At 36.9% G+C, this 27,953-nt stretch overlaps 2 protein-coding genes across 4 annotated transcripts in view; one reads left to right on the forward strand and one right to left on the reverse strand.

The window, feature by feature from the left end:
- The window catches only part of CPS1 (carbamoyl-phosphate synthase 1), a 355,746-nt gene that overhangs the window by 55,421 nt on the left and 272,372 nt on the right, over window positions 1-27,953 (forward strand). Inside the window, exons 4-5 of the mRNA XM_054506025.2 lie at window positions 16,637-16,917; window positions 26,115-26,227. The gene's annotated coding sequence lies outside the window, so the exon portion shown is untranslated. The remainder of the gene's footprint in view (window positions 1-16,636; window positions 16,918-26,114; window positions 26,228-27,953) is intronic.
- Window positions 1,362-26,942, reverse strand: MYL1 (myosin light chain 1). 3 transcript variants are annotated; one of them, XM_045868078.3, is made up of 7 exons: window positions 26,660-26,942; window positions 12,344-12,368; window positions 7,965-8,108; window positions 5,454-5,627; window positions 4,922-4,999; window positions 2,667-2,709; window positions 1,362-1,672 (listed from the first exon to the last, which is right to left on the reverse strand). In XM_045868078.3, the coding sequence occupies exons 1-6, from the start codon at window positions 26,780-26,782 to the stop codon at window positions 2,681-2,683; spliced, it is 573 nt and encodes a 190-aa protein (XP_045724034.1). In that variant the 5' UTR covers window positions 26,783-26,942; the 3' UTR covers window positions 1,362-1,672; window positions 2,667-2,680. The 3 variants fall into 3 exon arrangements, with proteins under 3 accessions (XP_045724034.1, XP_045724033.1, XP_064443076.1); XM_045868077.2 differs by lacking the exon at window positions 12,344-12,368 and adding an exon at window positions 12,062-12,089 and having other exon boundaries at window positions 26,660-26,941; XM_064587006.1 differs by lacking the exon at window positions 26,660-26,942 and adding an exon at window positions 13,140-13,223.

A 27,953-nucleotide genomic window follows, 5' to 3' on the forward strand; every position in this document is an offset into this window, starting at 1 on the left:
TTAGCTACTGAAATCAATTAAAAATTTAATTTCAAGTGCTCAGCAGCTACATGTGGCTAGTTGTTACCAAATAGGACAATGTACATATTTATACATTGCTGTTTTTACTGCAAGTTCTTTTTTTTTTTTTTTTTTATTTGAGAGAGAGAATGAGAGACAGAGAGCACGAGAGGGAAGAGGGTCAGAGGGAGAAGCAGACCCCCCGCTGAGCAGGGAGCCCGATGCGGGACTTGATCCCGGGACTCCAGGATCATGACCTGAGACGAAGGCAGTCGCTTAACCAACTGAGCCACCCAGGCGCCCATTTACTGCAAGTTCTATTGGACAGTGCCGTGTGAAATTTCAAATTCCTGATCTTAGGCAAACATGGCCTTAAGGATCTTAAGGCCATGGTGAATTTTCCTTAAAAGAGGGATTGTGATGTCTCGACATCATCTTGGCTACAAAAGCATATGTCAAAGTTGAAGCTGTTGGCTACTGGAATCTGAGTGACCTTTGCTAAAGATGGAAGGAGCACATTGACCTGAAGTGCCCAACATCAGGAAGAAGTTTCAGCTTCCAAAAATGGATAGGCAGGCAGGTACTTTTCAGAGATTTTATAATCCTATATGTTACGGATATCTTTTTAGAGAGTGGGAGAACTATTTATCACTTTCTCTCTTCTGCATAGATGACTATTAACTTGCAAATTCTGCCTCTGTTCTAAAGAAAAAGTGATACGTGATAGCATTATGAGATGGCAAAGTAAGTTTACACTCAACTTTTCTATCCATTGGTATTATCATTTAGGACATGTGTTAAGAGATTGAACCAAAATTCGGGGATGTGGACATGCAAAATAGCAGGGATCATAGCAGGAGAGAGAATATTAACGCACAGGATCTTGAGTTCCTGAGTAACAATCTTATCTGCAGAGGTGTTGTTTTTTTTTTTTTTTTTTTTTTTAAAGGAACCGCCGAAAGGTCACTTTAAATTTTAACCTTGAGGACATTCACTGAGAAGGAGCGATAGCTTATTAGGCCTTTTTCTTATGAATAGGCCAGACTGTCATTAGAAATGATAGGTCAAGCCACATATATGATGATTTACACAAAACTGAGAAAATCTGCTTTAACCTTAAATTACCTGGATAGGTTATATGAAGGTGTCTCTGATCCTATCTGAATTTCCTCAGTTCTCTCACTTTTTCAGTAACATGATGATGATGATGATGATTCAGTATGTTATTGCTATGTAGACTGCAGTGACTTATTCTTTAAAATTTTACAATTCATCCATATTCTGTACAGTAACAAATAATTGAAAATTTAAAAATTACTTTCCCTAAGCAAGAAGATAAAAAACACAATGCAACTGGAACATTCCAGACTGACCAAAATTATTTATTGATTTAGTATTTTAAGGATGTTCATTGACCCCTGGTGGAAAATGAAGAGTGGTACTTGAATTTGAGGTTGTCAGTATTTTATCCTTTTCGTCTAGAGCAGGAGACACTTGATTTGTGTGGTATGAATACAATTCAGAGAGGAACGTGAAGTATATAAAAGTTCAGGGAGTCCTTCAGTCTAGAACGGTCCATGTTGTTTTGTTGTCTGAATGATGGTAAGCAGGTCTGGACAGTAAGTCATGGGTGTTATTGCAAGAAGTTTCCAGCCAGTCTTCATAAACAATCCTTGATTTGGAAAGGAAAAGGGAAACTGAGTTAAATGTTGATTGCATCTTTTCAGAAAGAAAGCTGGGGAGGAAATAATGTGGAATAAAGCATAGAATGAACAGCACTTCGAAAGTAAGCCATTTCCTACTTGTAATAATCTAGTTGCAAGTGCTTAACTTTGAACTATGATAACCTGGTTTTCTAGAGCAGTAATTGTTAAAAACTGTATCAATTAGTCAAAGAACTTAGGCTCATACTTTTATTAGTGTGATGTTCCAGCTAAATTCATTAACTAGTCCCTGGCTTGTTGAATCTCCACTGCATAATTACAGTACAATCAAAGCTAAGGTTTACAGAGGGCAGCAAACATCTCAGAAATTTTTGCTTCTACACTTATACAAAATGCTCTATTTCCTTTTTTTTTTTTTTTTTTAAAGATTTTATTTATTTATTTGAGAGAGAGAATGAGATAGAGAGAGTATGAGAGGGGGGAGGGCCAGAGGGAGAAGCAGACTCCCTGCCGAGCAGGGAGCCCGATGCGGGACTCGATCCCGGGACTCCAGGATCATGACCTGAGCCGAAGGCAGTTGCTTAACCAACTGAGCCACCCAGGCGCCCCCTTTTTTTTTTTTTTTAAAGATTTTATTTATTTTTTGAGAGACACCAAGAGAGAGATAGAGAGAGTGCACAGGCAGGGGGAGCAGCAGGCTCCTTGCTGAGTATGGAGCCCGATGAGGGGCTCGATCCCAGGACCCTGGGATCATGACCTGAGCTGAAGGCAGACGCTTAACAACTGAGCCACTCAGGCGCCCCCCCAAAATGGTCTATTTCCAAGTAACCCACTTCAGGAGTTGAGATGGGTTGAAAAGAGTTGATATTTTCTGGTTAATATAAATAAATCTTAACTAAGAACTAATACTAATTATGTTTACAGCACATAAAGTGAAGCTGTTGAATTTTCTAAAAACACAATATCAAGAAAGCCTTATATAATAAAAAGCAAAATATTTACCTTGAGAGCTCCATTTAATTGGACATGATATGTTTGACAAAAGCTGTGGGCATAATATAGACAGTTTAAGTTAGAAGACCATCAAGTTTAATGAAAGAGAGATTTAGCAAGTAAGTTCAATCTTAATTTTTCTCAGCGATAATAGGAGCATTTATTGTTTTAAGCTCGGTGCAGTCCACAATTCTTCATCCTGGATTCATGGCTTTTCTCCTGACTTTGTAAATTTCATTTTTTTGGGAAGAAGTGGTACATTCACATGGTTAAAAGTTTTCTTTAGAGTATAAAAGAGCTTATAACAAAAACAGACTGTTCCTCACCACTGTCTCCCATCTACCTAGTTTCTCTTTACAGAAAAGTTGGTGGAGCTATTATACATGTATAAGAAAATACAAATATCTGTTTCTAAAACTCTCCCCAATGGTGGCATACTCTACACACTCTTTTGCATTTGCTTTTCTCACTGAATGACCGTAAACAAGAGTATCATTATTTTGGGGGCACTGTAGGGAATTTCATTCTGTAGATATACCAGAATCTCGTTGATACATCCTATATTGGTGGACATTAAGTTGTTCAAATATTTACCAACAACACGGTAATGAATAACCACGTATCACTCATTTCACTTGAGTGCAAGTATATCTAAAAACCACATCCCATGATGTAGATTTGCTAGGATTATTAATACTACCTCACTGTATCGGGGTTTTATTGATTGACATTCCCAACAGGAATGCATGAGATTACCTGTTTTCACACACTCTCCTCAACCCAAAGTGTTGTCTTTTAATCTTTGGCAATCATCTTATTGAAAAATGGTATCTCCATGTAGGGTTAATCTGCGTTTCTTTTATTAGTAGTGAAGTTTAGCATATTATATTGATAGATAGTTTTTATTTCTTTTTCTGTGAATTGTTTATGTACTTGTTAATTTTTCTATTGGGTTGTAGTCTTTTTATTAATTTGCAGTAGTTTTTGTTTTAATTAGGAAAATGAGCTTTTGCTGATACTGATTACTTTTTTTATGGTTTGCTATTTGTCTTTTGACTTTGCTTCTGGTGGCTTTTGCCATATGGAGTTTAAAAAAAATTATGTGGTTGCATTTATCAAAACTTGTAATGCCTTCTGGGTTTTTATCAGCATTAGAAACACCTTCCCACTCTCAAAGTTATAAAATAATTTGTCCATGGCTTTTATGCTTTCAGCTCTTACATTTAAATTTTTGAACCGTTTGAAATTTATTCTGGTATGAGATCCAGATATGACTTTATTTTCTAGATGACTCTTCACTTGTCCAAACAATATTTATTAAATGATTCTTCTTTTATGTAATGTATTTATGGCAATAACCAAATGTAAAACGTTTATGGGAAAAAAGTAAAGTTTAATCAAGATTGTCAGTGACGATGTGCTTGGCTGACTGCTTTCCTTTTCTTCTGTCCTCTCCTCTCCTCTTCTTTCCCCCTCCCTCCTTTCCTTCCCTCTCTTCTCTCTGCTTTTCTTACTTTTTCCCCAGTCATTAGACTTCATAAGTCTACATTTACATCAAAGCTATCAGCATAGCTTTGTTGAAAAGTGGCCAGGTTAGTCTTTTTGGGAGGATAGGTAAGTTTCTCAATTTTACTGGAAATTTTAAAATTTACAGATTATATCATGTAATTTTATTTTGCATCTTTATTTTGTGGGGTGTGTTGTTTTTCAGACCCCGTAGGTGAAGCTGCTGTAAATTGGTAGCAGGACATAGATAGTTGGCCATGAGATGACTTTGATTTAAGCAAAAACACCAGACAAGAAGAAGAATGAAATTTTAGCGCCAGCCCTTCCATTTATGATGTGATCTTCATGCAGTAACTAGACCTCTTTGGCCCTCAGCTTCATCATTTTCATAATTGCTTGCTGTAAAGGATTTTGAGATCTCTCCAACTTTCATATTCTATTACACTTCATTCTGACACAAACCCTGTCTATCTTACAGAGATTTTATACAGATCTAGAAAGAAAAAAATACACGTGAAAACACATTGTAAGCTGTATCACAATGCATAGGCATGTCAAAGCCCACTGGAATAAAAATCTTAGGTATACAGTCAGACTCTTAGAGTTATTGTATAATTGATTGATAATAATAAAAAAAAACCATGAGTATGTTCAATGAGAGAAGCAAAGACAAAAAAGTCATTTTAAGCTCACAAGGAGTCCATCAACAATGCAATCCATTAAGAGTTGCTGTGAGCACCAAGCACATGAGATGGTACCTTCATAGTTGATGCAGCCATTGGAGTCTTCCTGACCCGCCATCAGGGCTTCCACTTCCTCCTCTTTCATTTTTTCACCTGATGAAACAAAAACTCTTTGCTCAGAAAGAAGGCCAGGGGATATTTTCTAAATTCCATCATAAGTGATCAGTTTTGGGTTTCTGGAGACTATGATTAAGCTCTTGGAGGACAGAAATCAAGCCCATCCTGTTCCTCTGGTACTTAGTACATTGTCAATGAAATGTTTTTAAGTGAATGAATTAAATACATATTATCTCTGATCATCAAAACTCTATCCTGTAAGAACTACAATGTTTTACTTTACTTATTTATTACTAGTAACTGAAGTTACCATTTCCCCCAGACACACTCGTTGACACTGAGGCCAGTGGAAATGGTCATTAATTTTTGACTGTTCTTTTTCATCTTTTAGCTTTACCCCCTACCTGTTTTGTTAGAACTTGATCCCCCTAATCATGCTCCTTCCTATATATTCTGTCCTATTAAATCCATTGAAATAAATTTTCCTTACCCAATGTGGCTAAAACATGGCGGAGTTCAGCACCCATGACTGTGCCATTGCCCTCCTTGTCAAAGACACGCAGACCCTCAACAAAGTCTTCATAAGTGCCCTGGTCCTTGTTGTTGGAAATAGCTTGCATCATGGGCAGAAATTGTTCAAACTCAATTTTCTTGGCATTCATCTCTGGAAGAAATTGCAATTGAGAGAGTTATTAGCTACCATAAAATGTCATTTCTAAATCACAAATTAAACTTGAGAGTTCATTCCAGAAGATCTAAAATATCTTCATATAGCTTAAATTTCAGTTGGTAAATTGCTGATGACAAAAAATTGGTAATAGATAATAACATGAGCTCTGGAGTCCTCGTGCTTAAGCTTTTATCCCCAATCCACCATTTACAACTATGTGATCATGGGCAACTTTCTTCATCCTTTTGTACCTCAACTTTTTCACCTGTAAAATAGAGATTCCTCATAGTGTTAGTGTGAGCACTAAATGAGATAATACCTGCAAAATATATTATAATACCTGGGATAAACTGAGTGCTGAATAATTGTTAGCTACTTTTTATTAGTATGGTCAATTTAATATTTTCTATAAATACCAGAGAAGCAATGCAAAAAATATACTGATACAACAAACCCATTAGCATATAAATACAGTAAAACTTAACTTAAAATATATGCCTCCTTTGTCCTGAGCTTTTGTAGAGCTTTCAGTTTCCTTAAATTTTAAGTAACTTTAAAAAGAAGCCTATGAGGAGAGTGTGTATGTCAAATTCCTTGTGATCTCCTGACTTCTTTGCAGTTTAGAGGTCTGGGGATGGTAAGGTTTTCTTCAGTATGGTAAGGTAAATTGCATTCACAACAAAAGTATCAAAGAGACTATCCAGATGGATGTGAATGGATAAAGTTAAGTAACCCTAAAATTAAAATTCCCTTTTACTAGTCTTTCCTCATAGAATAAAAATGGAATAATATTAAAAAGATCAAACTTGAACACTGAATAAATGAATATTTACCTAATAATTCTAAAGAAGATGGATGTTTTGGTAAGTTAGAAAGTGACATCTACAGAATAAGATCTAGCTGTTGTTCTCTCACTTTATCTCATGCTCTCAGCTACCTTTTGCATGATTTACCTGGACATTTTCCTCTAAAGAAAATGAAGTTTGAGAAAAATTCCAGGAGACTGATTTAGAGGTAGAATCAAGCCCATCCTGTTCCTCTGGTACTTAGTACATTGTCAATGAAATGTTTTTAAGTGAATGAATTAAATACATATTATCTCTGATCATCAAAACTCTATCCTGTAAGAACTACGATGTTTTACTTGAAACAAGTAACAAGGTTTGCTTGAAATCAAATCCACTCCTTCCCACTTTGGTAACAAAGGAGAATAGTCTTTTCAGTTATCAAGAGAAAAATTAGATTATTTGCTTTTTGCTTTCCCCTCTTTTTTTCCCCTCATGGCAAAGATAAACATCCCAAATATCTACTTGAAAAAATTTCAGTGTTGTCTCATGTCTTTTGTTCAGGGTGGTATTCTCCAATAGACTATTACCCTTTGCCATGAACCATTGGGATCAGAAAAATTTTTTCTTGTTCCAGACTAATAACTGGATTACTGTATCGAGCAAGTGACTTCTACGATGGTGCCACTTACATACTCAGTCTTTTGTCGCAGGATTTGCTTGAGGGGTTTATAGGTTTGGGCTTAGATTTTTAGGTCTTCTTGTAGTTCTTTGGAAATAGAAAATACTCTTATTACAGTGACATTCTGTCGATTCTTAATTAGGAGAGCTGAGTTAATTTTAAGATGGTCACAGACTGAGCACTGGGCAAAGTCAGCAGGTATTTTCAACCTCCTGAGAGCATTGAGATTTTATTTCCACAGCTTTTGTCAGTGAGTTGCTACTGAGTTGCTTACAAAGTATATTGTGTTTTAGCCATATTTAACATTTTTGTCAAAATGTGTTTTTGCCTTTGAAGTTTTGAGAAAAATGTGCAGATTTGGATATTATTTCATTCATTAGCCTTTAAATTATGAACCTTAGGTAGGATGATGATGATGACAATGTTAGCTTTAGGTATTATTTCATTAGCATGAAATTTTATCATGCTTACAAATTCTCAAAGGAAGGTTAACTTATTTTATGAGGAAAAAACTGAGATTCTAGACAGCCAAGAGGCACACTTACCATCAAGAGCAAATTAAACTCTATTCTTTTTTTTTTTTTTAAGATTTTATTTATTTATTCATGAGAGACAGAGAGAGAGAGAGAGGCAGAGGGAGAAGCAGGGAGCCCGAGGTGGGACTCGATCCCAGGACCCTGGGATCATGACCTGAGCCGAAGGCAGACGCTTAACCATCTGAGCCACCCAGCCGCCCTAAACTCTATTCTGTGGATCTTATTTCTCAATAAATTTCTCTTTCTCTTACATACATGCATGCGTGCTCTCTCTCTGTCTCTCTCTTTCATGTGCGTGTGCGAGCTTGCTTCCCAGCTGCTTGGTTACCTTCATTGCTGGGGTTTCCCAGCACCTTCTTGACTTCCGCATTGGTGGGATTTGTGCCCAGAGCTCGAAGGAGATCACCGACCTGGCTTAAGGTGATCTTAGATTCACCCGTTCTATCAAACAGGAGGAACGCCTCCTTGAATTCTGCAAGAAGCAAGAAGCATTAGGGTGCTTTTTTTCTCCTTCAGAACTATAAATTACCCCTAACTTCATCAAGGATCCAGTTCACTCTCTCCTCTGTTTTTCAACTTTTGTAACCACTTACAAATCTCCAATCTACCATCAAGAATCCAGTTCACACTCTCCTCTGTTTCTCAACTTTTGTGACCACTTAAGTTATCCTTGGACTCTCCCTTTTCCAGGCTCAAACTGCCACTGGCAATCCTTTTTGACATTTCTTTTTTGGACTGCTTTAAAACAGCACTTCCAACTTCGAATCATATATTATTATTAATCAGATATGGAAATTGAAGCTCCTTGTCATATTTATTCATATTTCCTTCATCTGCCTGGGAAGCAGGACTGGGTTAAGAAATTCTGAGGTCTTGAGAAATCTTAAGAACTCCTCATAATTAAGAAAGTTAATAAAATTTCAAGAAAACAAATTTTCAATCAGGGATGTGTTACATGAGGTTAATCCAGATTTCTCAAATTATTTAGAAAAACCTCCTCTTGGAGCACAAATTTCCTAGACTCTCCCCTTGACTAGTTATCTTCAGGAGCAACTTCGTTTTTCAGGAAAAAAAATTAGAAAGGTGAAACAAACCTTTAAGGTCTAGAGTGTCATTTAACCAGTGTATGACTTTAAATGGCTCCTAGTATAATCAGTTTGGAAGGAGAAATATTTGTTTGGATCTCTCACTATGATAATCTTTTTAAACTTACTCTCCTTCAGATGATACGTATGACAACATGTTGCTATATTAGCTTTAGAATTTAAGTATACATTTTTAATTAAAATTTTGTGTAGATAATTGTAAGTTCACAGGTAATTTTAAGAAAAAATACAGAGAGATCTCTTAAATACTCTGTCTAGTTTACCCCAGTAGTAACATTTTGCAAAGTTATAGTATACTATCACAACCAGAATGTTCACATTGGTAGACTCCACCAATTTTATTCAGATTTTTCTAGGTCAATTTGTACTTACATGTGTGTACATGTAAGTACATATTTTTAAAGTGTTGTCTATTTTTATCACAATCACTCTATTGCTAACTTTCCCTAAATTTTGTCATTCTCTGTTGGTGGAGCTATTTTGGCCTTTCAGAATTAAGAAGTGTATATCAAAAAAACAGAAAAGGGTAGTACTATGGATTAAGGGGCCAGAAATGACATTTTAACTGAAACTTCTAACCATAATATAATTAAATTTTCTGGGGAACCCAAAAGTACTGATGGCAACTTGTTGGAGTTAATCCTAGCAACACTCAAAAAACCATTTGTGAAGGAACTGGTAGAGCTGAAAGAAGTGTATTTGGGCCATTAGTGACCTCAGATCAAAAGATGCCATCTAGATAGATTACTCAGCAAAGTACCCTCTTTTATCAGCCGTCCATCCCCTGATCTAAGGTTGCACCAGACATTATATTCACAATCAACTATAGATCGTGTCGCCATTGTTTGCTAAAATTTCCCCTTCAGATTCTGTGCAATTTGACTGTAACAGATCATTCCCCTAAACTAAAAAGCATGCTATAGGCACAGTGGGGTCATTAGTCAAATATTATTTTTTGTCTTTCTAAGGGACATGTGAAACTGAACTATTCTTGTTATTGGCTCCAGGCTTTCATGCAGATTGCTCAGGGGGCTCACTATTACCCTGGTCCCATGCTGATATAGAGATAGGATTTTATGGGCTGTAATAGAATCTCTCTGGCATTAACCCTTTGTTGATTTAAACACCTAGGACAGAAAGATACTGCTCTTCCTATCTCAGATTTTTAAGATTTATTCTCTTGAGTCTAGAATAATGGATTAGCAAACTACTGCCTACAGGCTGGGCACCTCTTTTTGTAAAATAAAGCAGGATTGGAATACAGCCAATAATACATTTATGTATTGTTTATGACTGTTTTTAAACCTCAGCGATGGAGTTGAGTTGTTTTCACAGAGACTGTACTCCCAATAAACCCTAACATATTGACAATTTGGCCCTTTACGAAAAAAAATTGACAGCCCCTGGGCTAGACCAACACTGTTCTAGACCTTTTTATGACAATCAAAATGTTCTATTTTTGGGCTGCCCAAAAAACCACCTGTGGCCCCTGAGTGCTGAAATATGACTAGTGCAACTAAGAAAATAGATTTTTAAATGTATTTATTTTAATTAATTAAAATTTAAGTTTAAATAGCCACATGTGGCCAAGTGGCAACTCTACTGGACAGCACAGGACGTAGACCTTTAGAATGTGAATAATTTTGTTTTTTTTTTTCTTCTTCTTTCCTTGCAACCTGTGATACCTTCAAATAGAGCAGCCATGACCAAAACTCTTTAATCACTGAACAAGGAAGGAAACGAAGGAAGTTTTCATTCATTTTTGAAAGCATTGTTTCCATTTAAATTTCAAATGCTTCCATTTTTTTTCCTGGCAAGAGAAAACCAGTCCACCACACCAACATTTCCTGAACCTCTATACCTAAAACCTAGTTCATGTATGTAGTTATAGGTTTAATGGTCAACAGTAAGTCCTTCTGTCCCTGCAGGGGTTTTTAAGTCTTCTGTTGCTTTGTCCCACCAGAGTCTGGTCAAAATGACACTGTAAATGAGATTTTTAAGAGGACTGGGTTGCAGTAGCTGATAATGTAGCAGCATCACTAGTTAAAAATGCATTAAGAGTCAAACAAATTAGAGTTACCACTGTTTTCAATAATAAAAACAACCAGTCCTTTGTAGTATAATTTCAAATGCTCTTGAGTTCTGAGCCATCAAATCACCTAATCTCTTGTCATGAGACCATCAGCCATGATGTAGATACATGTAAGTTTCTACTACAGCAAATATGCTTCTTTTTTTCTTAATTGATGTCCAAACATGAATATTTTAGATATTGAAACAGACTGAAAATGTGGAATTTTTTAGGTAGAGAACCGAGTATTTGCATAGGTACTTATTAAACACCTATAATTATAATTATTTATATATTACATATCATAACATATATACATACTAATTTTTATGACCAATATCCTAATTTATATGCTATCATTCAACAAATTTTTTCTTCCTCTCCCTTCTATAGATGTACTTCTGTATCCATTTCGTTGAACTTGGGCCACTTTCACTCCATAAAGCATTCTCCCCTGTACTTCTAGAGAACAAACACGTCTTGTGGGGCATGGGATCTCTTGGATCCAAAGGCCCAAAGGAGAAAAAGTGGAAGTGTTAGGGAAACTGCTCAGATTCTCTTGAATCTGAAGAGTTTGAAGTCTTCTGGTTAGTAACTGTTTTTATGAATTTTTTAATTAAACTAATACCAGATTTTGATCCTGTTACTAATAGTTTGGGTCCTTGAGCAAGTCCTATCAGCTCTTTGAGAGACTGTCTTGTATTTCTGAAGACAGACCAGGAGATGTCTAATGTTCCTTGCAGTTATATGATAAATTACTCCTCCTTCTTTGTCTCTGAATTTACTTTTATTCTATATCCACTTCACCTGCTTCTCTCAACTCATGCCCATTGAAATTATGTAGGTCTGGTAATTGGGCAGTTTCACAGTTCTAGATTGAACAATTCAGACCTGCCAATCTCTCTTTAGGGATTTGATGAACAGATTAGCCATTCAAAATCTCCAGCCTTTTTTGGGGTAATATATATGGTATTGGCTACTGTATCAAAATGGTTTTATGTAGAAAGCAGTGAATATAAGGACGTATTTTATGGTATCTGTCTTGTTTGCTTAAACCTTTGATTACTGATTATAAGCAGGGGGTTCACGTTGAGAAAACTTATAGAGTGATTGAGAGCATTTATATTTAGAGTGGCAACACCAGTGGGGATGATTGGGAAGAGCTAATCTCATCCCGAGGGAGTTGGTTTTCTCACATGCTGCCTTTATGAGTGTGCACATATTAACAACTGTATCTTTTAAACTTACCATCCTGCTGTTCCTTAGAGAACTCGATCTGTTAGAAAGAAATTAACCACAAAGAATATTTTAACCAAACAAAAATATCCTGATTTTTAAGTGTATCCAGGCTCATTCCCTGAGTAATCTTCAAAGTAAGTTCCAAAAGTAAGCCAACTTTTCAGAGTTCAGGCTTAGCTTGGACACTTAACAGGTTGAGCCATGCAGAAACATGCCTTAGAGATAAGGGATATTTCAGAAACGAGGCAGTGCTCTGCCTACGTGTGGAGTAGAGAAGCTCAATTCACTTACCAGCAATCTGGTCAGCGCTGAAGGACTGCAGTGGTGGGAGAGAGGGAGAAAGAAAGAAACAACTAGTACTCTTTCAAATGCATTGACAGAAGGATGAGTGCTCGCTGTTCTGAGATTTTTAAGAAGACATGTAGGTGTCATAGAATAAGAAGGTTGCCTTAGGATACTTTCGAATCTAGGAAAAATAAGCTATTGCGAAAGATAGTTAGGGAACATCTCTCTGTATCTTCATCAATGAATCAATGATTTAACAAATGCTAAGTCAAATAACTTCCTGGAATAATATACTAGCCTGTGATGTATTTAAGATATGTCTAATACAGATACCCTTCATTCAGAAATACAGATACACTGCATTAAAAAGATCTCCTTAATTCTTTCTTCTATTTAACTAGTAGCTTTTGGCTCAATGTGTCACAAGTAGTTTACTTAATTTTAGTTATCTTCATCAGACAGTTTTTAAAGGTATAATATTTTGCTATACTAGCAGTTTCTGCTCCCCGCTCCCCCCCCCCCCCCCCGGTTAGATAGAATAAATGTGATATAGCAAAAATTAGTGAAGCATAAAGTACTGCTTTGGGGAGTAAGATGTATTTTTTTCAGTTAACATAATAGCTTGAATTAATCTCTTCTATCCTCACCCCACCTCAACCAAAAGCAAAAGCAGGTTCTATAGATTTACACCAAATATGTTCTCCCCTCAATTCTGTTCCTTGTCTGCCTTTCTACTCAAAAAGGTCATATGCACGATTCATATCCTCCTATAAAGGAAAAACCGTTTTCTCCTAGGACCCACCATGGCAGAGCCTCTGGGCTGCGGAACAGTGGCCAAGCTGAAGAGTGAGTTGAGGGCCGCTCCAGTCCCTGAGTGGGGCCCCCTTCCCTGAGGCTGCCTTTTATTGCTGGGGAAGCTGTGACCTCAGAGCTAGCATCAGGTTTCAGAGACACAGGGCCACTCCCTTTGGAGGGATCTTTGGCTTTCTTAGGGCAAAGGGAAGGAGGGTTCTGTACCCTGAGGGCTATTTTTAGGCAACCAGAACCTAGGAGTGGACAGCCATAATGAGACCGAAGTCTGTCAGTACTTTTATGGTATTTATCCCCGAGACGGTCCCTTTAGCCTCCTCCTTTAAGAAGCTTCTTACCTGTTCAAGTGCAGAGGAGCTTAGAATTTCCTTCACACTCAGCCTGACCCCTTCTCTTGGTGAATTATGGACTTTGCAAACTTCGAGTCAGCAAGTTCGGATATTTAATGGAATTTTTTGGATGGGACTGGCTTGGGGTTTCAAATGGCAATGACTCTAGAAGGAACATCCTCTGGAGCTCTGTCCCTTGTGGCAAAGTTCAGGGGACTTGAAAAGGCCATGCGCATTCTTCGTGTTTCTTAGGGTTCACCCAAGTGACGATGCGGTCCCTTCTTGAAACCTCTCATTAAAGACCACTCTTCTGCAAGCTGTGCTCTGAGATGTAGAGAGTGTATCTAAGCCAGGGGTGGGTTGGAGCTCCATTTTCACCATTCTCCTTTAGCTTTCTTACACCAGGGGTGGGTATTTCCCTCCATCCTCAGTCTCCAGAAAGACCCAAAACAGGGGCTGTTGAATGCCAATTTATACTTTAGGATTTTAAACATGTCTATGGGATTGGCTGGTAACGGGTTTTCGTGGCATTTTACCTGAAAATAGGGGGCAACTCCCTTCTGAGAAGGGTACTGTGAAAAGTGATACTAGGAAAGATAAGTCCTAGCATGTCCACTAAAGTTCAGACATGTTTATCGGTGTTCTACATACCTAAAGCAGGTTATAGGTGTAAAGAATGTTGGAGATAAATTTTGATTTGAGTGCTGTCTCAGCAATTGTTTTTATTTTTATTTTATTTTTTTTATTTTTATTTTTTTAAAGATTTTATTTATTTATTTGAGAGAGAGAATGAGAGAGGGAGAGCATGAGAGGGGGGAGGGTCAGAGGGAGAAGCAGACCCCCTGCCAAGCAGGGAGCCCGATGCGGGACTCGATCCCGGGACTCCAGGATCATGACCTGAGCCGAAGGCAGTCGCCTAACCGACTGAGCCACCCAGGCGCCCACAGCAATTGTTTTTAAAGGAATGGTCATGTCAAGCATGAGGATTCCCCCTGCTAGACAGATGAATACTTTACAGCTTTCCCTCAAGCCATTTAGGAAGAAATCAATATTTAAATGCATATCGCTTTTTTTCATATCATTTTTGTCCAAAGTTTACAAGTAGTGAAAAAAATCTCATAGGGTCAAGATGAGGATTAAAAACATTATTTAAAAATACTACTACCCAGGAAAACATATTTTCATAAATAAACATTTTGAGAGTTTATGAGAAATGGAAGCTAATAGAAAAATTTAAATGCTTTAAATTATTAGGGGGAATGGAAGGGAGGGACAAAGGTGGAAATTTGTCACCTTTGATAATTGTGTAATTTGGAATCTCATGATTTTTTTCCTTCAAGTTCTTATTTAAATTCAAGTTAGTTAACATATATGCTAAAATTGGTTTCAGGTGTAAAATTTAGTGAGTCATCACTTACATGTAACACCCAGTGCTCATTACAAGTACCCTCCTTAACGCCCATCACCCATTTAGGCCATCCCTTGCCTACCTCCCTCCATCAACCCTGGTCTCATGATTTTTGATGCCCAAATTAAAGCCATGAGAGCAGACCATGTTTCTTTGTGTTCTTTTTAGTCTTGTAATTATATTCATGTATTGTGTCATTAAATTTGAATTGCCCTATGATTAATATTGAGAACTAGTATATATCTTTAGTAGAATTAATAACTACAAATAAATAAGCCATCAAAATTGCCCTACAGAATGCTCATTTTTTTTTTTTTGAGTAGAAAAATGTGTCCTCAAATTCATATAAAATATCAATTTGTATAAAATCTGTGGAGTAAACTGGAAAGTCATTTTAAAAGTTGTATTTATGCTATAAATAAGCTATTCCTAACCACTTGGATATTATGTAAAGGTTTGCTATTATTATTATTTTTTTAAGATTTTATTTATTTATTCATGAGAGACAGAGAGTGAGAGAGGGGCAGAGGGAGAAGCAGGCTCCCAAGGAGCAGGGAGCCCGATGCGGGACTCGATCCCAGGACCCTGAGATCATGACCTGAGCCGAAGGCAGTCGCTTAACCAACTGAGCCACCCAGGCGCCCAAAGGTTTGCTATTATTAAAATAGAAGTGACAGGCAGTTGTCAAACTATTTCACTCTATTTTTTCTGTATATCTTTACCACAGAGAAGATCAGAGTTTAGATTTTTTGTACCTATTGAAAATCAAAGTAAACATGTAAGCAAGTTACTGACAACAGTAGAAAAGGCTACAGTGTAGTCCATCCTAGAGAATAAACTATAGTTTAAAAGTTAAAAGAGGTGAATGCTGTGCTCATAGACTAAATGGAAAATGTTACTTTATCTCTGGTACATTCACAAATGATGAAAAGTTTCTCTTGCATCTCTTTCTTGGTGTTGTAGTGATGAAGTAATCAGCTCTTTGAACAAGGCATGATATAAATACAAAATGTCAGCTGATTTTGGACTCAGTTTGCTGTGTCATCGTGTGGTTTGTTTTAAAAATTAGACTTAAGTCTCTTCTATCTGGAATGCTCTCCTCTCATCTCTGTTTCTTAGAAATTAAATATTCAAAGTCCTGATAAAATCTTCTCTTGAAAGGACCTTTTCTTTCTATTTACTTAGCTCCTTTCTTCTAACTGAAAGATGTTTAACCTTCCTGGTTGTAAACTTCTGGAAAACCCAGGCCATTACTGAAAGCCATTTATCTTTGTCCATGATGCAAATTGGACATGGGCCCACCCCAATTTCTTCCTGCCATCTAGAGAGTGGCCTCTGCCTTATTCTTATATTTTATTCCCCATATCTCTATGAAATACCTTGTTTGCCTATATTAGTTCAACAGATTTGCAATAAATTAAAATCATTAGGACACATGTATAGTAAGTTCCTCCTTCAAACATGAGCTTCTCCTCTAGAATATTACATTCCCTGAGGGAAGAGACTTCATCATCTCCTTCAAAGAGCTTCCATTCTACAGATGGTTCATATGATCTCCCCCCAGTGCTACACGCCCAGCATCTAGAACTGCCAAGCACATACTAGGCACGCTCATTGCTCATTTTGAATTATTGATATATGTGCCTTTATATTTCCAGAGCCTTTCCTTACATTTTATATAAAGTTTATGATCAGGAATTCTCATTTGCCAACCCTTGATTTGCTTTTTATTTTATTTTATTTATTTGACAGAGACAGAGATAGCGAGAGCAGGAACACAAGCAGGAGGAGTGGGAGAGGGAGAAGCAGGCCTCCCGCCGAGAAGGGAGCCCGATGTGGGACTCGATCCCAGGCCTCCGGGATCATGACCTGAGCCGAAGGCAGCCGCCCAACGACTGAGCCACCCAGGCGCCCCCTTGATTTGCTTTTTAACAGGGCTTTTCTATCTTAGCCTGATATCTGTATTAGACTGTTAGTCTAATAACTATATTCCACATTTTTGGGACTCATGTGCTCTTTGATATTGGATTTAGGTAAGTAGTAGTTGACTGTTACTGGTACTGAAAAGGATTTTTTATTGCAATGTTTACAGATCTCTTCTCACTTCGAGAATCGTTTTTCTATTAGTAATCATGATGTTTGGTTAACTGATTAAAAACAAGGTAAAGCTTCTGGTATACAGAAGGAATTAATTTATAGGGAAAATATTAAAATGAATTTAATCAAAAGGCTCTGAAATTGCTGTATGTTAAGCTTTAGCATAACAAGAAAAGCTATAATTAAGGAGGATCTGGGAGACCCGTGTTGTTGAATACAGGTGAAAATGCCCTAGGAAGGAACACAGACTATAGTCTTTAAACAACAACATCTTCCCTGCAAGACGGAATGAGACTAATGACTGGTAAGGCTAAGTTAAAGAAGTTAATCTCACCAGAGCCAATATTCAAGCAAGAAAACATTGCTGCACATTCTCTAATTTAATACCAGACAGAGAGGCCTCTAAAGACCCAGGATGTATGCAAAACCTAAGGAAAATTTAAATGATTAATTTTCACTCTAATCTCAGAGTTACCAGGACTCACCATAAAAGGCCAGCAGAAATACCATTTTGGAAATAAAGAGTTTTGTGCCTCAGAATAACTCACTTCATTTAAAGGAGATAAATATTTTTCATTGCATCTTTTTTTTTTTACCTCAACAAAGGATATACTTAGGCTGGTGACTATAATGTGTTATAAAAAGTAGAAATTAAGAACAACAAGAAATTAAGAATACAATACCAGTCCAGCCTGTCTAATATAAGAGAGAATAGACGGCTGTACTGGATACATTGATCTGAACAGAAGGGGAAATGAGTAATTCTGTGCTCAGAAAGTGTGGACTAGTCAAAACTGAATTTGGTCACATTAGAGCAAACGCTGAATTATTTAAAATAACACAATTCACACCTATAAGAATTAATGAGAAGCCTAAGTGAATTTTCATAAAAAATTTTTTTAAATAGGTTTTTTTTTTTTAAGATTTTATTTATTTATTTGAGAGAGGGCGAATGAGAGAGAGCACATGAGAGGGGTTAGGGCCAGAGGGAGAAGCAGACTCCCTGCCGAGCAGGGAGCCCGATGCGGGACTCGATCCTGGGACTCCAGGATCATGACCTGAGCCAAAGGCAGTCGCTTAACCAACTGAGCCACCCAGGTGCCTGAATTTTAATAAAAATTTAAAAATGTGACCTAAGTCTATACTTTTTCAGATTTTTCATTAGCTTTCTTATGGTTAATAATTGATAGATTTAAGATTTAAGAGTTGTACCTCCTCCACTTTGTACACTTGTTTGTTTGTAATTTATTAAAAATCCAAGTTGTGTTTTTGTTCCTTCCTTCCTCTTTTTTTTTAAAATAGGAGCTTAGAAAAATTCTTGGTGTATGTGTTTTAAGAAATTAAAAGTATCCGCTTTTTCCTACTTATCTGGAATGAAAGTTCCTCTTGTGACCAGAGGGATATATCAATATTGGCATTACCATTTTAGAGATTTCAGGTCTTTTCATATGGTGGAAAGAGAACTAGACAGGGATTGAGGTATGCAGAATTTTGTTCTGTGATAATAAAGCATGTGTCTTTTGATTAAATAACTTCTCTTATCTGGGTCATGGCTTCCTCAAATATAGAATATTATACTGTGTGATTTCTAGGGTTACTATGGTTCTGCAATGTTATGAGTTTTCCATGCTTTTGACAGTAGAAACAACCTCAACTTGCTTTTTTAATGGAAAAGGGCATGGTGCTAAAAACTCAAGAAGTAACATTATTTTGAAGTAATCTAGAAAAAGAGAGGTTAAAATATAATTTCATAACACTGAATTCAAGTGAAGCAGATGTTTTAAAAACTAGAGAAAATATACCATTGGGCACTTACTAGGTGCAAAGACTTCATTTGCCACAGTGAAAGGAGGAATATACAGTTGAATAAGATGTGGTTTTATCTTTAGGGCATATTTTTTCCCTCTGGCTTCAACTCACTATTATCAATTTATGACCAGAAGAGCAAGGACTTATCATCCATATAGTTTAAATTTTTAACTAGTATAATTAAAGCCACGACTACTTGTATATTGCAACTTTTGCCTTCCAAATTCTGATTTGGAGTGAGAAACAAACTGTAGAAGTTGATGTAGAAACAAACTATAGCAGATCTTATTTTCATACAAAAAGTATTTCAGTGTGAGGAGAAGCAGAAGAAAGTGTAGGATCAGCAGACTAAATATAATCCTTTCCATAATTTCCATGAGTCAGATGGTGCTTAATGCTGGGTAATTATGGAACGTCTTCTAAGACAACTTGCCAGGGGGTTCATTTGCAACATTAAAATGTCAAGAGTCTAAATTAGGCACTGTCACTTTGTGGTCTCCTTGTCTTGCAAAGATTTCATTATCTTTACAATTAAAAGGGCTATTCACTATTAATTGGTGAACGTATCTGTTCCTTTCCAAACTGCATTTTACTTTGCAAAGACATGATGCAGTTGACGTATAATTCAAAATGTAATTTTAGAGAGTTACAGAATGTCCTTTAGTACTTTCCCACTCCATTCCACCTGTTCTCTTCTTGTACATCATAGATGTTTGAGAGTGGAAACTTGATATTGATACCTAGTGGTAATCTCAAATAATTTTTTATTTGCTCCTGAGGTTATATTCACACTGCAAATGGATTCATATTGAAATTTGTTACATTATAGTTGTATTAAAAATTAATTCATATTATTGAAGGGCCAGGGTAAAAAAAAGACAAATTCTTTTCTTTTAAAGTAGGCTATACACCTAGTGTAGAGCCCAATGTAGGACTTGAGCTCAAGACCTTGAGATCAAGACCTGAACTGAGATCAAGAGTTGGATGCTTGACTGGGCCACCCAGGTGCCTCAAAAAGGATAAACTCTTAAAATTACATAAAGAAAACTTAGAGACAACTTATAAATATTTTCACCCATTCCTTCTAATCAGAAATTCATGATATGTGTTCTTTTTCTAGTTCTTTTCCTCAAGCTAGTTAAGGTTAAGATTTAATCATTATACATGTGGTATTATATTTCTACATATCACTCTAAAGGATATATGGCTGATATTTCTTCCCAGTTTCTTTCTTTCTTTTTTTTTTTTAAATTTTTTTTTTTAAGATTTTATTTATTTGCGAGAGAGACAATGAGAGACAGAGAGCATGAGAGGGAGGAGGGTCAGAGGGAGAAGCAGACTCCCTGCTGAGCAGGGAGCCCAATGCGGGACTCGATCCCGGGACTCCAGGATCATGACCTGAGCCGAAGGCAGTCGCTTAACCAACTGAGCCACCCAGGCGCCCTCTTCCCAGTTTCAATCATGCTATCTACCTGTAAACAAAATAGAGATCCCATACCTTTGTTAGAATATTAGCCTGATGGCAAAATTTGGAGGTCAGTTTTGGTATGTGTATATTTAATTAAAAAAACAAAAATTATTTAAAAAAATTTGTCTGTTTCATTACATTTAAGAGCATTTAAAAATACTTTGGTATAGTTTATTTTCTCCAGCTGTATCGAGATATAATTGACCTAACAGTGTAAATTTAAGGTGTACAGTGTGATTTGATATGTGATGATTTTGATATTGTGAAATGATCACCACAATAAGGATAGTTGATATATTCATCATGTCACATTTTTTTTAAATTAAAAAAGTATGTGTGTGTGTGTGTATGTGGTGAGAACTTTTAAGATCTACTCTCTTAGCAACTTTAAAATATACAGTATGGTATTGTTAACTATAGTCATTATGTTGTATATTAGATTCCAGAACCTATTTATCTTATAACTGGAAGTTTGTACCCTCTGACCACCTTCACTCATTTACCCCACCCCTAGCTCCATCCCTGGCAACTACTAATCTACTCTCGTAGCAACCTTTTTAAAAAAATAGCCATGTTCCATTTACAACTTTTTACAGGAAACTAGAGCAAAGTGACTAAGGGTCTTTCTAGGTCTTCCCACCTTCTAGCTGTAAAAGAGAACACTCAACCTTTCAGCAACAGGTGCAGAGATAGGGAAGAGCTACGGAGAACAGAGTAGTGGACTGCCAAGGTCAAAAGTCTAGGTCAACTTGCTCTGATGTGTGCCTGTCACTTCCTCCACTGGCTACACAGGGTTGTGCAGGGTGATATGAGATCCGCTCTACCTCACACCCTTAAGAATAAAAAAAGGCTTCTTGGGCGCCTGGGTGGCTCAGTTGGTTAAGCGACTGCCTTCGGCTCAGGTCATGATCCTGGAGTCCCTGGATCGAGTCCCGCATCGGCCTCCCTGCTCGGCAGGGAGCCTGCTTCTCCCTCTGACCCTCCCCTCTCTCATGTGCTCTCTCTCTCTCATTTTCTCTGTCTCAAATAAATAAATAAAATCTTTAAAAAAAATAAAAAATAAAAAAAATAAAAAAAGGCTTCTTTACACATTAGGGTTTTTTTTTTTTTTTTTTTTTTTTTAAGAGTGGGAGAGAGAGAGAATCCCAAGCAGGCTTCACTCCCAGCATGGAGCCTGACATGGGGCTTGATCTCACAACCCTGAGATCATGACCTGAGTTGAAATCAAGAGTCAGACACTTAACCAACTGGGCCACCCAGGTGCCCCTTCTTCATGCATTCTTTTCTTTTTTTTTTTTTTTTAAGATTTATTTATTTATTTGAGAGAGAGAGAAAGAATGCAAGCGGGAGGAGGAGCAGAGAGAGAGGGAGAGAGTCCTCAAGCAGACTCCCTGCTGAGCGGGGAGCCCTTCGCAGAGCTCGATCCCAGGCTCCCGAGATCATAACCTGACCTGAAATCAAGAGTCAGCCACTCAGCTGACTGAGCCACCCAAGCACCCCTTCTTCATGCATTCTTAACAGCAACTTACTCTTTATAAACAGGAGGTGGTTTAGGATATGATTACCACAGTTGACTCTGGATTTGGCTGAGAGGTTAAATTCTAGGTCCATCACCTAGTTATTTGATCATGGACATAGCACTGAACCTTATTAGGCTCAATTTCTTTTCTTGCAAAATGAGGCTAAAAACAACCTCAATATACTGTTTTGAGGATTAAATAAGATAATAGGGCACAGAGTTAAATCTCAATGAATATTTATTATTATATTACAAAGAACTTTATAATTTTCAAAGCCTTTCATGGGCCATGACCTCATTTGATTTTTCCCAGGAATTCTTCAAAGTGGGACTGGGTTTGTATTAGCCTTATTAGAGCCGAGAAAAAAGAATTTGTAGATTAATACAGACAATCCTGTACCTTGACCAGAACAAGTCAGGTATTGCAAATGTATACAGAATATTTGCCTCCACTGAATACCCATCAGTAAATAGATGTATTTATTGGGAATGCTCTATTTCCACATTACCCATTAAATTGAAAGCTTAAATCTCCCCAACTGTGCAGTAAATTATTGAGATTTGTTATCGGATGAGTTTCTGTCAATGCATTCTGTACCTTTACCACTTTTTGTAATTTCGCCTGCAGTATCTAGTCAGAGATGACCTGATTGAATTACAGTGAATACGGTGAGAATTAAAACTTAAGCAGCACATTGGGAAAGACACAATTCAAAGTCTCATCACCTCATAGCAATCCTGGCATATCAACTAAGGCATGCATCATGCAAAACATTTACTTACACATTGAAGATTTTTAAAAATCTAGGCACATAGTCATCTCATTATTTGTTTTCTTTCATCATTTCAACACTTGGCTGAAGTGTTGGGCAGCAGGTGTTAATTCTTATGTTTGCACCTGCAGCTATACTCATGGTGGATTTTTTTTTTTTAAAGATTTTATTTATTTGACAGAGAGAGAGCACAAGTAGGCAGAACAGCAGGGAGAGGGAGAGGAAGAAGCAAGCTCTCCACTGAGCAGGGAGCCTGACGTGGGGCTCGATCCCAGGACACTGGGATCATGACCTGAGCCGAAGGCAGCCGCTTAACCGACTGAGCCACCCAGGCACCCCTACTCATGGTGGATTTTAAGTCTTACACTTGGAATTCTGTCAGGCAGTGTTCTTTAGCCTGGGCATCATTGTTGGAAGTGTCAGCTCTCTGAAAGCAAAGAGTGCTTAGAACCACCCAGGACAGCAACTTTAATGTTCAAATATCAGCAGTTTTGTGTTTTTGAAAAGGGTACTCATAGAACATTCATGGGCATAGGACATCAGGTAAGCATTCCCTCCATGAATATCAAAGGTTTTGTGTTAGAACAACTGAACAAATGTTCTAAATAACCAACAAACTAGGAAATCAGGTTGGAAAGCACATTACAGAAATTGATAAAACTAATTAACAATATTAAAGATTGTTCAGAGTTTATGGGGAGTTAAATATATGGCTGATAAACATGGTATATTGTATGGTGGAACATAGATATTAGCTAGGAATAGTATTGAGGAATTAAATATTACTATTCCTATGCCTGTAGTCCTACACAGAGATAATTATCCTTACACTTTGGCATTACTCAAAGTCTAAAGGACAGCCAGATTTCTTTTTAAAATTTTTTATTGTTATGTTAATCACCATACATTACATCATTAGTTTTTGATGTAGTGTTCCATGATTCATTGTTTGTGCATAACACCCAGTGCTCCATGCAGAACATGCCCTCTTTAATACCCATCACCAGGCTAACCCATCCTCCCACCCCCCTCCCCTCTGGAACCCTCAGTTTATTTTTCAGAGTCCATCGTCTCTCATGGTTCATCTCCCCCTCTGATTCCCCCACTTCATTCTTCCCCTCCTGCTATCTTCTTCTTCTTTTTTTTTTCTTAACATATATTGCATTATTTGTTTCAGAGGTACAGATCTGTGATTCAACAGTCTTGCACAATTCACAGCGCTCACCATAGCACATACCCTCCCCAATGCCTATCACCCAGCCACCCCATCCCTCCCACCCCCCCAACTCCAGCAACCCTCAGTTTGTTTCCTGAGATTAAGAATTCCTCATATCAGTGAGGTCATATGATACATGTCTTTCTCTGATTGACTTATTTCACTCAGCATAACACCCTCCAGTTCCATCCACGTCGTTGCAAATGGCAGGATCACATTCCTTTTGATGAGGACAGCCGGATTTCTAATCTTATATGATTTATGAAAGAAAGTTTAAAATCCAATTAAGTTTTGTTCCTTATCGAGTTTTCAGAAAGTTAATGAACACATATAACAGCTCTATTACTTTCTTTAGAGTTCATTTTCTCTGCTTGAAAAAAGTTTGTAACTTATATGAGGTAATATATCTAGAAACATCATTAAATGATTAAAAGCATCATAATATGAAATGTTTTAATGTACATTTTAATTACCCTTGTTACCTACTGGGATGAAATTAAATTTTATATAGTTCTCAAGTTATACCACATTCTTTGGCTATAATACCAATAAGTGTGCACTGAATTCATATTGATGAATGCAAATCATTGAAGGCATTTAAATTCCTTTACAAAAATATGTTAGTTTCAATCTGTTCTTTTCATTTTCTCTCTATTAGGAGTAGGCTCTCTGAATGAAACATAAAGGTTAAATTCCTCCTGTTCTAGATTCATTTAATTGCTCCTTTTAGGTTTGCATCCTTATCAGGATCCATCCCATCTCTCGTTTTGTAATGAACTAGTGAAGATGGAGCATACCTCATCACTGCAGAGACGTTCTAAGAGTATTTTCTTCTTTTGCGTAGTTGTGCTAGCTACCTTAGCCATATTGGCATTAATTCAACATATAGATAAAAGGATAAACCAGTTTTTCAGGATTTCACTTCTCTGCTGTGAACAACTAATCAGTTTAATTTTAAGTGATATTTTGTCTTTTCTTGAAGTTTTCTTACTGCCAAAGTAAATAAATGAATAAGTAAATTTACTTATTCATTCATTCATTCATTCATTCAGTCAGTCATCTTGTATTTCTTCAGGGAAGAAAATTAATGCCTATATTCATTAGTGGGATATTTCCTTTTCTTCTTAAGAAGGCACATTTTCTCCCCCAGATACTTGTAATCTTAGATGCAAAGAGGTAATATTGTCTTATAAATCACAATAAATACAGAGGAATAGCTTTGACACTGATTCACACCTCCACTCTTAGGATAGAGTGGAGAGTCAAATAATACACATGATTGGAATTATTGTCATGGCCGTAATCACATTCATTGTATAATGTAGTCAGTGTGCATCTATAAAGATACATTAGCTAGAATTGCTGGAGTTGAAAAATTTGGTTTCCTCTTAGTGAATTATATGCAGTCTTTTAGGTAGAGTACCATTCATTAGAAGATCTGACATGCATTTCTCCTCCTAAGTGGATATTCATTAAGAATACTTCCTAACCAATATTAGATTCTCTGACCAGCTTTTTTCAAATATGACTTTAGGTACCTACACACTCAAGATAAAATATTTCATAATCCACTCCTACTTTGGAACATAAAATCTCGTGTTTAACCAGAATGCTACAAAAATTATGGATGTATTCATTTAATGTCACCACATATATCTAAGGGTGATCCAATGCAGTATTTATGTCAGAAGTATTTTTTAAAATCCGTGATTATACTAAATTACTCAGTGAAACGTTTATTTATAGGTCAGCTTTGTCTTTGGAATTAAATAGTATTAAGTTAGCAAAATTTAGATTTATTATGTACAGAACTTTTGGCTTAAGAGAGAAGATCACCTAGTAGGCCCTTTCGCCTGTTAGTTCTCCATATAAAGCAGAGTTCATTAGATAAAGATTTTCAAACTGTCATTCAGACCAATCCAGCCCCAGTGAAGGAGGAGAAGGTGCATGTTTGAGGGATCACATCACCGAGAGGTAACAGGCACATCCACTGCATCATTTTCCCATAAGCAGGTAATCTTTTGGCAGTTGAGAACTTTGATCACAGCAAAGCGTTGACACAAAAATCAATCACATTCTCCTTGGTTAAAGATCAATATACAAGAGCTCAAAGACATAAGCTAAAAGCCATATAACCAAGTTTTATCATATTTGGGGGGTTAGTTTCATTTAGAAGCAGCTCACACATTCTGAATTAAATACTGTATATAAATAAACAAGATGACAGAGTCACTGAAACACTTGAGTGCATAATTGTCTGCACTGAGATCTAATTTAGTGTATCAAAATTTATTAAACAAAGCTGAAGGGGGAATTAACTTGAATTGCAAAAATCTTCTCTTTTTCAGATGAAATAAAGCCACTGTCAAATAAATACAGCCAGGACAACTGGGTCATCAGCTGTTTTTAAACTTTTGGAAACAAGGAGGGGCGGAAAATTTCCTTTTGATGTAGCATTAAGGTAAGGGATCCAGTTTCCACAGAGATTTTGTTTCAAACAAAACAAGATGAAACAAAACGAAACAAGATAAAACACTGGTTTAAGTATTGGTAAAACACCTTTGCACGTACACACTTTGTCCCTAAATTGCACTCTGACCATTTAGGGGAAAAAAGAAAACCAGAGAACAAAAAATGAGAGCAAATACAGGTTCCACAGACAATATCATACTCATAGGAATGAAATTATATGCTAGAGTTTATTATTTATTTATTTGTTTAATTTTTTTTTGAGTTTATTTATTTTTTAATCAGGATTCTTTTCTCCCCCAATCTACCAGTCCATGTAGTAACGCTGTCTCTCTCAATGAAAAATATACCCCTTTGCAAGTTCCTAGAGTTTCCTACTGTTGAAAGATGTTTCAGTGACCAAACAGCTCACCGCTTTAGTTACCTTAATGGCAGAGAGGTCAATTTTTTCTTCTTTGGGTTTGGCTGGGGCAGGTGCAGGTGCAGGTGCCGGGGCTGGGGCGGCGGCGGCAGCAGCAGGTTTCTTCACGTCCTTCTTGGGTGCCATTTTGTTAAAAACGATGGGTTTAAAAAAAAAAAAAAGAAAGAAAGAAAAAGAGCACCTGCAAAAGAACCTGTCAAAGTGATTCTTGGAAGAGGAGTGGTGCTTCAGTTGATCCACAGCCCAGTGTTTTGAAGGTGGACCCAGAGTGTTAAATGGTATAAGGGCATGCATATATATTTCACTTAGTGCCTAATAGAATCTTGACACATGCGGCTGGATTGGACAGTTTGCTAGTCAAGGGGGATGGCATTCAGGCTCGGACTATAAATGGAATCTTAAGGGTCAGGGCTTCATCAATTTTTTTTTTTTTTTAACTCCTCTTGCCTTTCCCCCCCTCCCCCACCTCCATATAGAAAGGAGAAAGAAGTATCACAAAGCCAGCTTCAGATCCTTTGGTGATAGTCAAGTAGATTGACTGATACTTTTTCTTGGTAGAATTACAGTTCTGCTGAAGTTGTAAATCTTTTTATTTTTTTCATGCCTAAGAAACTTTACCGAAGGATTTGATTTCAACTTGGAATTTTGGCAGGCAGTATCACCAACTTTCACTCAACTCCTTTGCTCATGCTCCTCCCCCACCCTTGCCATAATTTGCAAGAAGTTGTTGGTCAGCAAAGAGGTGGTGGTGTTTAAAAATAAAAAACAGACGTATAAGGAAAGCCCATCAAATATTAAAGTGCTTTCCCTTCTAGGGAGCACAAACTCTGCCTCTCTCTCCATCCCTCCCTCTCTCTCTTTTTAATTGTAATGAACTGTATGCTAAAGAAAAATAATTCAAAACTGCTTCCTATAACTTAATTTTCTTTCTATAATGAAAAAAATTAAATGGAATGGAATGACAGCAAGATTTACCTTCTTGCAAAACAGCTTTTCTAATAGTAAAATAACTGTCAAAGTAGATACTTATTCATTTTACTTCCTAAATGGCATAAAGCCTAATTACTTATCTCTTGGAATTTTTTTTATCCATACCAGGGAGGTAAGATACACTTTTTATCTAAGTGGGCAGAGAAATAAAGAGAGAAAAGGACTTTAATTATCAATATGGTGTGAGTTTTGATGGGTAACTTGAAAATTTTTCCTTTTCTGTCTTTGGGTTCCTCACTTTGCAAAGCTAGATTCTCATATTAAGAAGCATAAGATTAAGCAATGTACCATCTTCACTTCTGTTCTT

The sequence above is a fragment of the Mirounga angustirostris genome, unplaced genomic scaffold, assembly GCF_029215605.1.
Source record: "Mirounga angustirostris isolate CCGP_5_RB_7025 unplaced genomic scaffold, mMirAng1.0.hap1 SCAF_3, whole genome shotgun sequence".
In the NCBI taxonomy this organism is placed as follows: Eukaryota; Metazoa; Chordata; class Mammalia; order Carnivora; family Phocidae; genus Mirounga; species Mirounga angustirostris.